This window comes from Podarcis filfolensis, assembly GCF_964270895.1.
Source record: "Podarcis filfolensis genome assembly, chromosome: 14".
Lineage (NCBI taxonomy): Eukaryota > Metazoa > Chordata > Lepidosauria > Squamata > Lacertidae > Podarcis > Podarcis filfolensis.
Genome location: NC_139616.1, coordinates 36719635 through 36736476, shown reverse-complemented (window position 1 = coordinate 36736476; position 16842 = coordinate 36719635). Strand labels below are relative to the sequence as shown.

General features: G+C 46.2%; 1 protein-coding gene across 25 annotated transcripts in view; it reads right to left on the bottom strand.

Moving 5' to 3' along the window:
- Positions 1-16166, bottom strand: part of MAPK8IP3 (mitogen-activated protein kinase 8 interacting protein 3) — a 68267-nt gene extending 52101 nt beyond the window's left edge. For 16 of the 25 annotated variants that reach the window (XM_083584880.1, XM_083584899.1, XM_083584882.1 and 13 more), the window contains exons 1-4: positions 15604-16166; positions 4975-5095; positions 2594-2664; positions 2181-2272 (exon numbers count right to left, since the gene is read on the bottom strand). In XM_083584880.1, the coding sequence (XP_083441006.1) occupies positions 2181-2272; positions 2594-2664; positions 4975-5095; positions 15604-15921 (602 nt within the window). In that variant the 5' untranslated portion in view covers positions 15922-16166. The remainder of the gene's footprint in view (positions 1-2180; positions 2273-2593; positions 2665-4974; positions 5096-15603) is intronic. The other 9 variants (XM_083584903.1, XM_083584890.1, XM_083584886.1 and 6 more) reach the window with 1 other exon arrangement.
- Positions 16167-16842: the final 676 nt, after the last annotated feature.

Genomic DNA, 16842 nt, shown 5'->3' with positions numbered 1-16842 from the left:
ACTCCCATCAGCCCCACCCAGTAGGGTCAATGGTCAGGGATGATGGTAGTTGTAGTCCAGCAAGATCTGGGATAGCCCAACTCACACAGAGCTTTTTAAAAGAAAAGCAAAAAAGCACACCAGCAGAGATAAAGCAAACATAAGCAGCATAAAAATGACAGAGGACTGTAGACAACTAAGTTCTACTCAAAGTAGCCCCACTCAAATTAATGGGCCAAAGTTAGTCACTCCTATTAATTTATATGCATCTGCTCTGCATAGGAATAACGTTGGATATAACCCAGAAAAAACAGAATGGAGTTAAAAGCTTGGTGCAATGCAAAGGTCTTTGGGGCCAAGAGTACAGCAAAGGAGGTGCCTGGGGCCAGGTGAGCATTCAACAGTCAGGGAGCCCCATTCCTCAGTAACCACCCCACTGCACCTCTGATGGCAAGGGAGGGGGTTGGAGAAGGGCCTCTGGTGAAATCCACAGCTTTCAGGTGAGCAGATGTGGACAAGTGGTTCTTCAGGTACCAGAGTCCCAAGCTGTGAAGGTCTTCAAGAAGGGTTAGTGAATGTTGGATTGTCCTGCTGACAACCTCCCCAAAACTCTAATTGCCATAACCTCCCTGCCGCACCTCTAAGGTAGGGAGAGAATCTCCTGGTTCTCTCACCAACTCTGAGTTGAGAGCTGGAGGTGGGGCTGAAAACAAGAAATCCAAAGGCATACAAAAGTGCAACAATACACAAAAACAATCTAGAGAGCGGCAAGGCACGCTGCATCACAAACACACACGAAGTCTACAACATGTTCTCACCTCTCTAAGGCCCCATCTGCATTGTAGATTTAAAGTGGTAAACAGTCATGGCTTCTCTCAAAGAATCTTGGGAACTGTAGGGTGCTGAGAGTTGTTAGAAGACTCCTATTCCCCTCACAGAGTCCCAAGAATGAGTTAACAATTCATTCCCCTTCTCAGGAATCTCTGGGAATTGCAGCTCTGTGAGGGGAATGGGGTGCCTGAACAACTCTCCTAGCAAGCCACAGTTCCCAGGACTCTTTGAGGGATGCCATGACTGTTTAAAGTGGTATCATAGTGCTTTATATGCATTGTGCAGATGGGGCCTAAGAGCCTAAGCAGATGGAGACACAAAAGCTATATGGAGAGCAAGCAGGGGGAAGGTTTATGGTGAAGCAGGTTTGCAGCTCTTGAACCATGTGTGTACAAGGCGCAGCCTGGAATGAAGGAAAAGCCCCCTTGACTCTGGATAGCTGGTTAAGGGAGATTTCCAGGCGTAGTCTTCTATCTTCTGAGGAAGCAAGCCACCCACCAGTGCCCAGAGGGGCTTTAAAAAGATGGAGAACTTGTCTAATACAGAGCAAGAAACTGGTGTTGCCATTGTTTCACTTATCTCAACAAATGGTTGGTTGGTAAACAAACAAAATGCAAGAGACACAAATGAACACCCCAATCACAGATCTCTCCCTTACTTGTCTATTACAGTGGTCCCCAGAGGTTATTGGACTACAACTCCCATCATCCCTGAATGTTAGCTACACTGGCTGAGGATGGGAGCTGTAGTCCAACAACACTTGGTGACCCAAGGTTGAACACAACTGCATAAGACAGAGATGAGGAAGCTCTGGCCCGCTGTGTGTTATTTTTTGGGGGGGGGGATATGAAGGTTGTTGGGGAGGGAAAAACCACAGCTCGGGGGAACCACAGCTCCCTTCACCACTTTTCGATAAAGGCCTGGGACCTCAGATCCAGTTTGTCACCTAACTCCCATTCTTCTCCTGAATTGCCCCCATCACCATCCAGCACGCTTGGAGCTAGCTGAGGATCAAAGCAGCAGACTGATTCATTGGCTGTTCCCAGGACCCATGTTTAGGACCCACCTTATTTCTGCGATTTTAAGTTATTTTAAAATGTTTTTAATATTGCATTTTACTTACTGTAACCCACTGTGGGACCTCAGGGTGAAGAGTGGATTTTATTATTATTATTATTAAAGAAGAAGAATGGTTTGCAATCAAACTTAGGGACACCAGCCATAAAAGAGATCAGCTACTGCTACTTTTGGTCACGCAGAGAGCACAGGAGACTGGGTCAGTGCCTTCCTCCTAAAACATATATTCACAGTTCAGAAGTCATCTGAGTTTTGTTTTGTTTTCCAGGTACAAAGCCAAGGTGCAGCATTACCTCCTTCCAGGTAGTCCACTCTCATTCTGACTATTTCCAGCAACTTGCTGCATCTTGGATCGCTCAATGTGTTCCACGTAGGTCTGGATCATCTGCGAAAGGAGCGGGGAAATGCAAAATGAAGGGCCAAAATGAAGACTGAACATCCCAACATTTTATTTTCTGGACAACCATTTCTTTCAAAGAAAGGGATGTCCTTAAAGATCGGAAAAGCCAGTGATGTTGTGGGAAACGTTTGCTCTAGGAAAAGCAGCTGGCCCAAAGCAGAAATTAATTGAGCACCAGTGTCAAGAGTGAGCAGAATTTACAGCATTACAGGCTTGCAGAGCTCTCTTCCTCTATCTGTGCCCTTCTCCACTTCTTATGCAAATAGTTTGAAAAGGATTTTTTATCCCTCTGAAATGATGACTTACCTCTGTGTGACGCTGGTGAAGAGCATTGTACTCTTTCTTCATTTCTGATTCACGCTCTTCCAACCTGGAAACTGTTCATTGAAAATAAAAGGGAGAAGGGAGAGAAAGATAATTTTTTTTATCTATCATCTCCAGGAGGGGTGAACATGGAAACACCAAAAGGAATGAGGGTGCAAGCACAAGAATGCCATTTGTAGCTCAGTGCTTATGGCCGAGGCGTGACAGGCTGAAGGTTGAATCACTGACACCTCTAGGTAGGTCTAGGAAGACTCAAGCTAGGAAGCTGTTTCATGGAGTCAGGCCATTAGTTCATCAAGCTCAGTATAACCAACACTGACTGGCAGCAACGGTCCAGTGTTTTAGACAGGAGTCCTTTCCAACTGTAGACATGAGGAATGGAATCCAGAATCTTTTGCCTGCAGAGCTTGTTCCTTTCCTCTAAGCTAAGGGCCTTCAGTCTGAAACCCTGGATAGCATAGATCATCAGTCAGCAACCTTTTAGAGCCCATTTGGAATTTTGAAACAGTGTCTTAGGCACCACCCTTTCTGACTGCGTCTCTCCTAGATCCAAAAATGGACAAACTCTGTCTCTGGCTTTTCATAGGGTTTAGTAGGACTGAAGCCGATCCTGATGAAGTCGCATGATTGTATGCAGGTTCCCTGAAAACCCACCATCAAATTAGAGCTTGCGTTGGTAGGACTACACACTAAAAAAACTGCAGATCAGGATTTGCCATAGAAATGATAATCCAAGATATAGATCCTTGTGGTTCTTCACAAGGATGACAACAGCAGCACCAACAGATCACACGGCACATCTGTAAACACCGACACAGACTATGGTTTGATGGTGGTTTTGAGGGGGATCTCTTGAAAAAATATGAGAATCCATAAGTATCCATGTCTTTAATCTGTACTTTTCTCCCATGGCAGCGCTGTAAAGCACTGGATCCATAAACTTTATGGTTCAGTCAACAAAGACTGTTATGATCTGTGACTTGATAGTGGCAGTTAAAATGAGCCCTGTAAGAAATAAGCAATTTCAAGATGATCCATTTTACTGGCTCAGACGGGTGTGTGTGTATGTGTCTGAGCACTGAATGGCAAAAGCAATACTGGCGCCCTCTTCCCTCAATTCTCCAGATATTTTGTGGTCACCTAGAAGATTTTTTAAAAACAGTAAATGCTTTAGAAGAGATTTGTAACCTGTAGCCCTCCATGTACTGTTGGACTACAACTCCCATCATCTCTGCCCTTTGGCAATACTGGCTGGTGCTGATGGGAGTTGGTGTCCAATGTCATCTGGAGAACCGCAGGTTCCTCACCATTGCATTTGTTCAATCAGTATGGACAAACACCTATTGAATTCAACACAAGTTGTGTATGATTCACAGACCTTCAGACAAACCATGCACATGATTTTCACTCTCTTTCACTCTACCTCTCTTTCAAATCAGAACCAGTGAAGGCGGTGACGGTCCTGTGTGAGTGTCTGGAGGCGGTTGGAGGATGGATGGCGGCTAACAGATTGAGATTGAATCCTGACAAGACAGAAGTACTGTTTCTGGGGGACAGGAGGCGGGCAGGTGTGGAGGATTCCCTGGTCCTGAATGGGGTAACTGTGCCCCTGAAGGACCAGGTGCGCAGCCTGGGAGTCATTTTGGACTCACAGCTGTCCATGGAGGCACAGGTTAAATCCGTGTCCAGGGCAGCTGTGTACCAGCTCCATCTGGTACGCAGGCTGAGACCCTATCTGCCTGCGGACTGCCTCGCCAGAGTGGTGCATGCTCTGGTTATCTCCCGCTTGGACTACTGCAATGCGCTCTACGTGGGGCTACCTTTGAAAGTGACCCGGAAACTACAACTCATCCAGAACGCAGCAGCCAGACTGGTGACGGGGAGCGGCCACCGAGACCATATAACACCAGTCTTGAAAGACCTACATTGGCTCCCAGTACGTTTCTGAGCACAATTCAAAGTGTTGGTGCTGACCTTTAAAGCCCTAAACGGCCTCGGTCCAGTATACCTGAAGGAGCGTCTCCACCCCCATCGTTCTACCCGGACACTGAGGTCCAGCACCGAGGGCCTTCTGGCGGTTCCCTCACTGCGAGAAGCCAAGTTACAGGGAACCAGGCAGAGGGCCTTCTCGGTAGTGGCGCCCTCCCTGTGGAACGCCCTCGCACCAGATGTCAAAGAGAACAACAACTACCAGACTTTTAGAAGACATCTGAAGGCAGCCCTGTTTAGGGAAGCTTTTAATGTTTGATGTATCACAGTATATTAATATTCTTTTTGAAGCCGCCCAGAGTGGCTGGGGAAGCCCAGCCAGATGGGCGGGGTATAAATAATAAATTATTATTATTATTATTATTATTACTTACTCTGGTCTGCGTAGTTTTTGGCCTTTAACTCCAGCTGCCGTGTTTGAAATTCAAGGTGCTCGACCTGTATCTGCAATTCCTTCTTCTCCTGCTCCAGTGCATCTTCAAATTCAATGAACTTCTACATGGGCCAAAAAAAAAAAAATCAAACAGAAAAACGTGCTATATGTATGTGGAAAATGACAGCTATCAAATGGACACTGTGACAAGATTGAAGGGGTGTCTTCTCTGATGTGTCACACACAAGGACACTTCCACCTAAAAATCTGACCATGTGAAAACTGAAGTGGTGCTGTCCTGTGAGAGGCCTGGTGTCATTTGAGCGAATGAATGTTTGAACTGGTCCTCAGAGGTGTTATAGCAAGGAGAGGCTTAGGAGGAGAAATACAATGATACTGTATTATTAAGCATCCTCCTCCTCCTCAGAAAACTAAACAATATAATTACAATTTAAAAATAAGGGAGGGGTTGCAGTTCCGTATTAAAAGAAATTATCATTCCAATATGTAATAAAGAGAGGCCATCAGGGCCAGCCCTACCATTAGGCAAAGTTGTCAATTTCAGTTTCTTTCACTTTCCAGTCTAAAATTCAGTTTGTTACATTTCCACATCAATTTCTGATTACAGTCATACCTCAGGTTAAAGACGCTTCGGGTTAAATCTTTTCAGGTTGCGGCTCGTGGCAACCTGGAAGTACCAGAAAGGGTTACTTCCGGGTTTTGCCGCTCGCACATGCGCAGATGCTCAAAATGCCGTCACACGCATGTGCAGAAGTGGCGAATCGCAACCCGCTCAAACGCAGGTTGCGTTCTGCTCAGGTTGTGAATGGGGTTCCGGAATGGATCCCGTTCGCAGGCAGAGGTGCCACTGTATAACCTAGTGTAGATTAACAATCAGGCTCTCCTCCCAGGTAGCTCTGGGAACTATAGCTCATGTGAGGGGAGTAAGACTCTCCTAACAACTCTCAGGACCCTTCGCAAACTACAGTTCCCAGGATTATTTTGGGGAAGCCATGACTGTTACAAGTGGTATGATACTTCCTGAAATGTAAAATGCAGATGGGGCCTTACTTGGTCTGTCTTGAACATGGAAGCGCCGTGGGAGTCATTTGCTGTTCCCCTCAGGCAAAATCTCTTGGGCCAAACCAGGTTCTCCCACAGCCATTTGAGCTTCCAAAGGTGACTAGCAGATCTAGGGCCTATGACCTTTCATATGTTGTTGGGCTACATCTCCCATAATCCCTAACCACTGACCACGTTGGCTAGCGATGATGGGAACTGGGAGTCCCGCAATGACAGGAAGGCTACAGGCGGCCCCATCCCTAATCTACTGGTAAGTCCTTCATAGCAGATATGGGGCCTTGCGCAGCTCCCTGCAGCAGTCAGAAAGGTGCTCAATAAGTCTGTGAGCAAGCTCAAACACATCTACTCTGCTCCTCCTTTTCTTCAGCAAACCACAGAGTGGCACAGTTTTATGTCTGCACCAGCACTCGTGGTTTGTTTCTAAACAAAACAATAAACCTTGGATTCAGATCAACGGCTTGTTTGCAGCAAATCTAAACATAAGGCCACAATGCTAAGCCTGTCACTCTGTGGTTTGTTTCCCCACAAGAAAGTATGGTTTATGATAAGGGTAGGGGCCAAATGGAGAGTCCTCAGAATTCTCCACAGGCAACACCTCTCACCAGCCCAGCATTACACTTCCCTTAAGAGTTTTTGCCTTAAAATCTGGCATTGCCTCTGGGTTGCCCAGACACAGGATGGAGAGGGGAGTGCAAGTGTGTGCAGAAACCAGCCAACTGTACAAAGGTACAATTTACAACCGCTGGTTCACCTTCATGTTATCATGATTAAAATGCATCTTGCATGATTTTAATAAGTTGGCAACCCTAATAAGCAGAAGCTCTAGGGCCAATTTGTTTATCTGGCCACCCAGTATGTTAATGTTTATAAGAGACATTTATGCTTAGGATATATTCACATATAATGCTTTTAAAAACATGTATCAAACTCCTTTACCCTACGTATTTTATCCTTTCAAAAGTTAAGTACAGTGGTACCTTGGGTTACAGACGCTTCAGGTTACAGACGCTTCAGGTTACACACTCCGCTAACCCAGAAATAGTACCTCAGGTTAAGAACTTTGCTTCAGGATGAGAACAGAAATCATGCGGCGGCAGCAGGAGGCCCCATTAGCTAAAGTGGTGCTTCAGGTTAAGAACAGTTTCAGGTTAAGAATGGACCTCTGGAACGAATTAAGTACTTAACCCGAGGTACCACTGTAAGTGGTTTTTAACCCAGTTGGATTGAAAACTTAAGTTATGAGCTTTGCACACTTTGGTAAGAAATAGTTCAAGCCTTGGTGACTGCTGAGCAACTAGAACAGATCAGTGACGTTTGTGTATGTGTTCGTGTGTGAATAGGTTTTGGTTTTGCCCTCTTGCACAGGAGAGCCTTCATAACAAAAAGCAACAATTTTACAACCCAAGCCAAACAAAAAACTGCTGAGAGTGCTATCCCTGTGAACATGCAAGGCAAAGCCCAGAAACGAAAACCAACAAATGCCATATTGGCAAGCAGAATGAAGTGCAAATAAATAATTTAGAAGCAAGCAGGAATTGCTCGATGCATTGCGATATTTACGGGCAGCGAGAGCATCTTCTTCAGAAGGGTCTATTGTGTGTCATGTACAAAAACGGACAGTGCATGAAGCTGATCACACTGGAACCATACATAGGGGAAACAGCTAGATTAGAGGGAGGTCCCTTGTGGAGGCACCACAGCTCATTGGGATGGCACCTGCATAATGTGGAGGAGATCCTGGGTTCAATCTCTGGCACCTCCAGTTTAGAAGGACCAGGCAAAAGGTAATAGAAAGGACTTCTGCCAGAGAACCTGGAGAGTTGCTTGCAATCAGAATAGGCAACACTCTGTTAAATTGGCACCTGCTCTGACCTGGTGCAAGGTAGTGTCCTATGTTCCTATCTAACCCCAAAACAAAACACACTAGCTTTCCATGCAATCAGCCACCTCCATTCTGAACATAAATCCAAACTCCAAAATCCAAAATAAAAACGAAAAACTTAGCAGCACATTTTGAAACATGTTTAGAGACAGGGATCCTTCCCTCTTCAGCCTCTCTTTTGCCAAGGCACATCCTGGCTGCATATACACCATGCATTTAAAGCAAGTTCCCCCAGCCCAAGAATCCTGGGAACAACAATTTGTTAAGGGTGCTGGAAATTGTAGCTCAGTGACAGGGGAATTACAGTTCCCAGGATCGTTGTGTGTGCATGCATTTTACATGTACACAGCCAGTGGCTCTCAAAATACTACACATCACAACCAAAGTCTGCCTACACAAAACATACACTAGTATTCAGTCAATGTCACCCACCCCATTCCGCTCCCACACGTTCACCCATATACACAAACATCCACCATTCACCCAACCACTCCAATATGTCCCACTCGGTCACCAAGCACTATGTACAAATCATGGTGGAATCTGTGCAGGGTGAACCAATAGAAAAGATATTGCTTACAACACTAATGTCTCAAATCAAATGTAACTGATCTGTAGAAAAGACCCCACAACCTGAGAAAAGAGAGAATGCACGTACTTTTGTAAACCAAGAAAACCTTTAATAAAAATTATTCCTTTTATTAAAAAAGATACCTCACCATGCATGGATGGCTGCAAGAATCAGCCCTCAAAGCTCTTCATTAGTTTTGCTATGGGGAAAGGTGGGTTATAAATGTGAAGAACTCTTTAAAAAAATCCTCAGAACAAAAATCTGAAGTGAATGCTACTGCCCCGAGGATGCAAAAGATGTTAACTCAGACACGGAACGCATTAACGGACTCCCTTGCTCTTATTTAGCTTTCTCTTCTGTGCTTCTAAATCAGCAAGCGTAACAACTCCATAAAGCTTCATCAACTGCTTGACCTCACATTGATTTCCATAAAGGCCTCACAGACATATGCAGTAAAATCGTGGAGCTCTAAAGCTCTTCCTTTCTTGCCAGGAAAACTAATTTTAAAAAATCCCACCCACTCCCTACTTTTAAGATATCATAAGAATAACTACTGCATGCCAGTCCAACAGTACATCTTCCTCCAAAAGCCATTTCCAATTATAAACAATTCTATTATGGTAAGAATAACGTATGTTCTCCTCATGGGAGTCCAGCAGGGATGCAGCAAGGACTGCCACCCTCATCATAAACCATAATCCTCAGCTTTCATTTTTTTTAAAAAAGGCTAAGTTTCTAGCATTGGTAGAACCTGAGATATGAGACAATCAAACTGTGATTAATCAGAAAAAGTCCCCTCGCATCTTTCAGGGTTTGATTCCCCCACCACAATGGGGGAACCCAAAAACAGTTCAAAGGGGGCTGAGCATTCCAAGTGTCCACACAACAGCAAGTGCCTGTAAATGGGAGTGGAATAAAAACCAGAAAGAGAAATGGAATGGAGTAGCCTGGAAATGGACACGGCTGCCTGCTACCCTAAACGGGTGTAAACATCTAAAAGGTCTGCATGTGTATATTAAACTTAACTATGGTTTAATGGTGAACGTGCAAGTGCTCTGGTGCCCAGGGAGAAAATCATGGGTGCTGCACTTCTCCTCTGCTCCTGCTGAGACAAGTCATTATTTGGTTTAACGTTTCATCCTAATCCAGGTTCATGGTTTGTTCCTCTCCAAACAAACCACAAGTTGTAGCCAAGGCTTGTTCTTGGATAACTGCTTGTGGCTTTTTTTGGAGAGACAAAAACCACAAGACTGGGTCTGAAATGAGTGAGGATTTAAGGGCCTGTGCACCAGTACACTTTCAAAACATAGTTAAGCCAAATTATATTTTTAAAGTAGGGATGGGGCACCTCAGGTCTGGTGATGGGACGTGGCCCTCAGGACACTCTCTCTGGCCCTCAGGACTCTCCCTAGACCACATGCTCTCCACAGCCACACCTTTCACCAGCCCAGATTTACACCCTCATTGAGAGTTTTGAATTTGACCTTGAAATCTTATTATGCTTCTGGCTTCCAGAGAGATGTGTAAGTAAACTGACATCCATTGCTTCATCCACTTTTGCTTCTGGCATATGGCCCCTAGAAGGGGGTGCGACCCTCAGGTGAAGAAAGGTTGCTCACCTCTGGTTTAAAGTGATGTGCAAACAAAGTCTGTGCCCTCCATCATCTTTTCTCCAAAGACCAATCAAAGACTGCAGGTAGGGAAGCATGTTTTTTAAAAAAACCTGCATACACTTCTGACTCTTGTGAAATTGGTATTTCTCAGGGTCTGATTCAAGATTTTCCACATTTGGAAAGCTTCAAAATCACTACATAAGTACAGTACTGTAAAAAAAGAGTAAGAGCAATGTGTCCGCCAACTATAGCTTGGCATCAGTTGGAGAATGACAATGCAAGGTTAACCTCATACAAAGAGCACCTGCAAAGCAGCCACAAACTTTGTGATACTGCTATACATAAGTATCCAAAGATGGAAAAATCATGAGGGCTTAGCCACCTGCATGCCTAATCAATCTGATGCTACTTAGGATTTGGAAAATGTGGGGGCTTTCCCTTCCAATAGCTAAAATGTAAGGCTGCAAAAAAAAAAAAAAAAACAACCTTCACTCGGGGAGCTTCAACTTTGGACATGGACCAACAAATTGAAACTGAATGCAGACAAGATGGAGGTTTCATATTTCTGAGTTCCAGAACCCTGAATCTGGACCAGTAGCCAGGGCACATCTTTCAACACTGGTGCCATATGTTGGTGGTAGTCAGCTTTGGACATGGTTGCATCCACCTGGAGGGAACAGGTCCATAGCCTGGGATTCCTACTTGATACGACATTGCCCCTGGAAACTAAGGCAGTCTCTACAGCTAGGAGTGCCTGTTTCCAGCTATGGCTGGTTTGCCAGCTATGGCCAGTTTTGGACAGAGATGACAACTTGGCCACTGTACTCCATGCTCTGCTAACCTCCACATTAGACTACAGTTTCCCATGTACTTTGGGCATATGCAAAAATGCAGGATGCCAGTCCCACAGCCGAGTTGTCCTTTCCCTGTTTGTCATTTTTGATAGTGTAATGATTTAGGACAGCTTTGGCAAACAATGAATGCCCCCATCATTGGTTAAAGGCAGGCATGGGGCACATCAGGGCTGGGGAACAAATGTGGCCCTGCAGGCATCTCGTAACTGGCCCTCAGAACTCTCCCCAAGCTACACCCCTCATTGGCCCTGCTTTGCACACGGAGTGTTTTTGCCTTGCTGGAATAGGTTCTTGAACTCTGATCAAGACACGTAAAATGTATTTGATAGAAAGTACACATGAATCCCCTATATCCATTCATTCTCTATACTTCTCAGTAGTAACTCTTCTCTAAGCTACAGTAGCCACATCTTCTCTAAGCTGAAAGCACCTTCAGGCCTGATCCAGCCAAAATTCAGCACATCCTATGTCCCACTGATTTCCACAAGAGACTGCAATTCTAGGACAGTTGCCTAACAGCAAGGCCCACTGAATAGAGCGGGACTTACTTTTGAGTAAACAGTCATAGGGTTGTACTGTTACAAAACCCCACTCTTTCTCCCACTGAAAACAATGAACTCTTTAAACAGCACAATCCTATGTCTACTCAGAAATAAATTCACCACTTAGTTCAACTTTCGTTGGATTGTGACTCTAATAGTTTTGATCTCTTCCTCTATGGAAGATAATAACCATTAAAAATATGAAAAGTCCATGGATCTCAGGATGGGGAGGGGAAATCTGATGAGCTGTTTCTAATTTAGATAAGATTAAAGGAATTGTATGAATATGCCTGGGATTAAACAGCTGGCAAAGCACATCACTGACAGAAGTGCTTTTATATAAATACCAAAGAGAATTATTTTGTTCTCATTCTGTTTCAGGTTTCTTGTACATCAGTTCACAGCTGCCCCATCTTGTTCCTTGCCACACTGCCATGTAGAACCTTAGAATCATAGAGTTGGAAGGAACACTGAGGGTCATCTGGTCCAACCCCCTGAAATAAAGAAATCACAGCTAAAGAATCTCTGACAGATGGCAATCCAATCTCTGCTTTAAAACCTCCAAGGAAGGAGAGTCCACCACCTTCCAAGGTAGTCTTTTCCATTGTCCAACAGCTCTTACCATCAGAAAGTTCTTCCTAACGCTTAGTCAAAATCTCCTTTATTGAAACTTGAATCCATTGGTTGAATTCCTACCCTCCAGAGCAGAAGAAAACAAGCTTGCTGCAGCTTCCACATGACAGCCCTTCACAAATGTGAAGATGCCTATCATATCACCTCTCAGTCTTCTCTTCTCCAGGCTAAACCTAACCAACTCCCTCAACCATTCTTCATATGACTTGAACTCCAGACCCCTTATCATAGTCATAGAATCATAGACTTTTAGCTGGAAGGGACACAAGAGTCATTTAGTCCAACCCCCTGCAGTGCAGAATCCGCTCGGTCGCCTTCTTCTGCACACTTTCCAGCTTGTCAACATCCTTCTTAAACTGTGAAATGATGCCAGAAGACCAGGCATCAGCCCAAAGGACCAAAAAAATGTCCTGACAATTGATGTAAGGGAAAGAGGCATCCGAGGCTGATGATGCAAAGAGAATTTACCCTTCAGCCGGACTGCATCCTTGGCATAGAAAACTCCTGACCTCCCAGCTCTAGTGGGTCTCCTCAAATTAAAACATCAAGGAGAGCACACTCTAAAAATAACAAGTGGGACCCACAACAAAAGGTTGCAGCATTGAATACTCCCACTTGAGATTCCAGGGGTTCACAGTCAATTAGCATTCTATGACCACTGAGCATGCTCAGTCTTCTTTAGGCTGCTTTTGTGTGGGCAGAGGCTCCTCCCTCAAGGCTTCCCCCCTCGAAAATATATTTTGCACTTCTAGAAACTTGGGGCAGGTGTAGAGAACCTTGGGCCCTCCAGCTGTTGCTGAACTACAGTGACCATTGTCCCTGGCCCATTGGCCATGTTTGGTGGAGCTGATGAGAATTGTAGTTGCTGAACGTCTGAAAGATTAAAAGCTCCCCTCACCTGCATTAGAGTTTCCCTCATTCTGCTGCTTCAGAGGCATTCTTATATACAGATGGGTGGCCATTTTGGCTACAGAAGCAGATATACCCTTAGAATTAGAAATTAAGAACCAGGACAAAACTGAGCATATGTTTAAGACCCGGAATTGGTTTTCCATACCAGAACTGAGTTCATAATTCTTTCCACACAAAAATCCAGTCATTGTCTCCCACCTAAAAAAACTCTCTTTGGATGTGTACACACTGTACCTTTAAAGCACATCTGAAGCACATTCTTTCCCTCAAAGAATCCTCACAGAGTTACAATTCCCAGAAACCCTTAACGAACTTCAGTGCCCAGAATTATTTGAGGGAAATAATGTGCTTTGACTGTGCTTTCAGTGTATAGCGTGTATGCAGCCTTGTTTCAGTATCTTAATTGAGGAAGGAGAGAAATATTTTTAAAAAACAACTTTGATTATTTTTACTTACTATTACATTTAAATCCAACGTCCCTTCAAGAAGCTCAGGGTAGTGTGCAACTTGAGTGGGTCACCTCATGCCTGGGGGCCGGATGGGGCTCTTCAGGCCTCTCTATCTAGCCTTAAGAATTGCCCCAAGGCCACACCCCTTTGCACCCCAACTCTATTTTTGCCTAGCTGGAATTTGCCTGATATTGCTTCTTTACTTACCTAGATGGAAGATAGAAGGGGGTGTGCATGTGTGTAGAAACTAGGCTACTGTACAAAGGTAAAATCTACATTAACTTCTCCCCCCACTTTTGCCCATGCCCACCACTGACATGCAACTCTTGGAAGGTTGCCCAGAAGAGAATGCAGCCTTCAAACTAAATAATAATAATCCCCCAACCTTAGTGTATACACTTCTCCCCCCTCTCCATTTTATTCTCACAATAATCCTGCAAGGTAGCTTCAGCTGAGACAGCAACTGGCTCAAGGTCACCCAGTGAGACTTGGGGATTAGAACCCTGGTCCTCCAGGCCCTAGTCCAACACTCTAACCACTAGGCCATACTGGCTGTTGTTGCTGCTGTTAAAAAACTGGGAGTCAGAAGAACTTACAAATCTACAGCAAATCACTAAGAAATCAACCAAGAGCAATTCCAGTCCTGCCACACCAGCCAATAACAAGCAGAGCAACTTTGGCATTTGGGTCCACTTCCATGGCATTTACAAACACCCCCTTTGCACCACACAAGGGCGGGAACTAAAGATAACAGAGGCTGGCACTTCCAGGGCCTAGCAGTGTGCCACACAAGCCCCCCCCTCTCCTTTCACCAACAAATGGTTGGCGGAATGGAGGGGAAGAGATCGCCCAGAGGGCCAACTGAACTGTTGGGAATTGAAAACTAGAAAAAAAACAGAAAAACAGGGGAGAAGCCGGCATGGTGACTTTCTGGGATCTAGCGAAAGATTTATCTCATCTTGGCACAGGAATTGGTGTATGAATGGCAGAGGTACATGGCTGGTTGCCAAGGGCTGATGGAAAGGGGAGGCAGGTGGGCACAGCTATCCTAGGCCCACCTTCCCCCAACCTGATGACATCCAGTTGTTTTGGACTACAAATCCAATCAGCCCCAGGTAAAACAATGTTGATGGGAGTTGCAGTCCAAAGACAAATGGGAAGCACCGGGCTGGGGAAGACTGGCACTAGGATACAAAAGGGAGACAGATGATGGGGACCCGGACAGGGACAACCAATAGGGCAGACTATTTTAGGGAGGGGATCAGGAGGAACAGTAGGTAATTTACTTGGTGGGGATGGGTGGCAGGTTGCAAAGGAAAGTATTTTGCACACAGCACTCCATGGAAAGTATCCCTGCAGTGTCTTCACTGCATTGGATCTTTGCTTCACCTCCCTCCACCCATCCCACTCTGGACGGATTCCGACTTGGGTTTTTAAATGTCTCCTGGAGTCTAGTAAAAGAAACCTGGGTGTCGACAAGGACTCCCCTCTGCCCCCTTTCCCATTTCAAGAAACTTAATCCACAGAGCTCCAATGCATTTGCCAGATTCCAGTGAGCTGCCCCTTTCCTCCTTTCTCCCTGCTCTTCAGCCAAGACAGAGCAAGCCATGGCTTATTCCTAACGCTTTCTCATGTTTGTTTGTTTTTAGGAGCCCAGCTAAGGCTCTACAGAACATTTCATCCTCCTGGAGAATCTGCTGCAGCTAAGCAGGTCCTGGATCTGTCCTTTAGATGGGAAATCCCATGCAGCTGCAGAATAATAGTAACACTACTACTGCTACTAAAAATAATAATAATCCACTATTAGTAGGTGATGGATCCCAAGTACAATCCACATGAGCTGGGCCTGAGCTCCAGAAAGCCATCCTCCTGCCCAGATCTGGGCCACGGCAACACCACTCTTGCCTATGAGGCTTCTCGGGAGCAGGAGGGCTGCGTCGGCCTTGGTGGGTCCCCTTGGCTCCTCGCCTGGGCCTGGCCCAGCGCTGCGCCCTCGTTGCGCGCGCCGCGGCCTCTCCGCACCCCACCCCCACCCTTCCCCCGCTGCAGGCGCGTCGCCCGCAGGGGTCTCCCTCTCTCTCTGGGGCTCACCTCCTCGGCCTGCTTGCGCAGCGCCTTCTCCCGCTCGTACTGCGTGAGCAGCTGCTCGTTGTCCTCGCGCAGGAGCTCCAGCTCCACCTCGTGCTCCTGGTTGTCGGTCAGCACCGAGTCGAGGTTCTCCAGCACCGTCACCACCAGCGGCATCAGCTCCTTGACCACCTCCTCGTCGTAGCAGCGGATGAGGCGCTCGAACTCGCGGTAGATGCTGTTGGCCAGGCCCGACACCCGCTCCGACATCACCGAGCCCGAGCAGTAATCGTCGCCCGGGTAGCCCCCGACGCCGCCATCGTCCAGCTGGATCTCCAACATCTTGGCGCCGCCGCCTCCTCCTCCTCCTCCGCTGACGGACGAGCCCCGCGCCGCGGATAGAAGGCACCTGCTCCGCCGGCTTGCAGAAGATGGATGGCGGCGGCGGCGGCGATGCTGATGCTGCTCCTGCGCCTCCCGCTTCGGCCTCCGCCTCCCCAGCGCTCGGCTCGGCTCTGCCCAACGTCGCTTGCCCTGCGCCACTGGCCACTCCCGTTGCCGTCGCCTCTCCTCTCCCTGCCTTGCGCGCACAGGCGCATCAGCACCAGAGACGCCGCTGCGGCCAGGCTGCTAGTGGGAGGCTGGGGGGGGGGGAGGGACGGAGAGAAGGAAGAAAGGTGGGTTTACAATCGGATTTCCCGTGCGCATCCCTCCTTCCTTCGCTCCAATATGGATTAGGTTTTCATCTTTACTAGGCTGGCCTGAGCTGTGGCCGTATTTATAATTGGGGAGGGGGCGCGCAGATCCAGAATAATGCTGCCGCACAGCTCTCTTTGCGACGGCAAAGGACAGGGGGAAATGAGGACTAGCCTGCTTGCTTTTTTTCTTTTAAATAAAAATCCGTGTGCCTGTATAATATTTAATTGGTTACATTTTAGGTACACGGCATAATATCCCCAAACTCCCATTTACTGAGCTGCAAATGAGATACGGATTTGGAAGAATCACCACCTAATACTCACTAAGTAAGCTTCATTCAGCCTGGTAGGATTTGCTTCGGAGTGGACACAGGATAGATTGCTATGAAGATCATTCTGTGGGTGAATTTATCCCTGTGGGGATAAAGTTGGGCATTATTATTATTATTATTATTATTATTATTATTATTATTTTAAAACACATTGTAGAATTCCCATGCATTATATCAGTGCAGTCAAGTCCACTTTCTTAAATCAGAAGCCTAAGCAGTGCACAAAACCATAT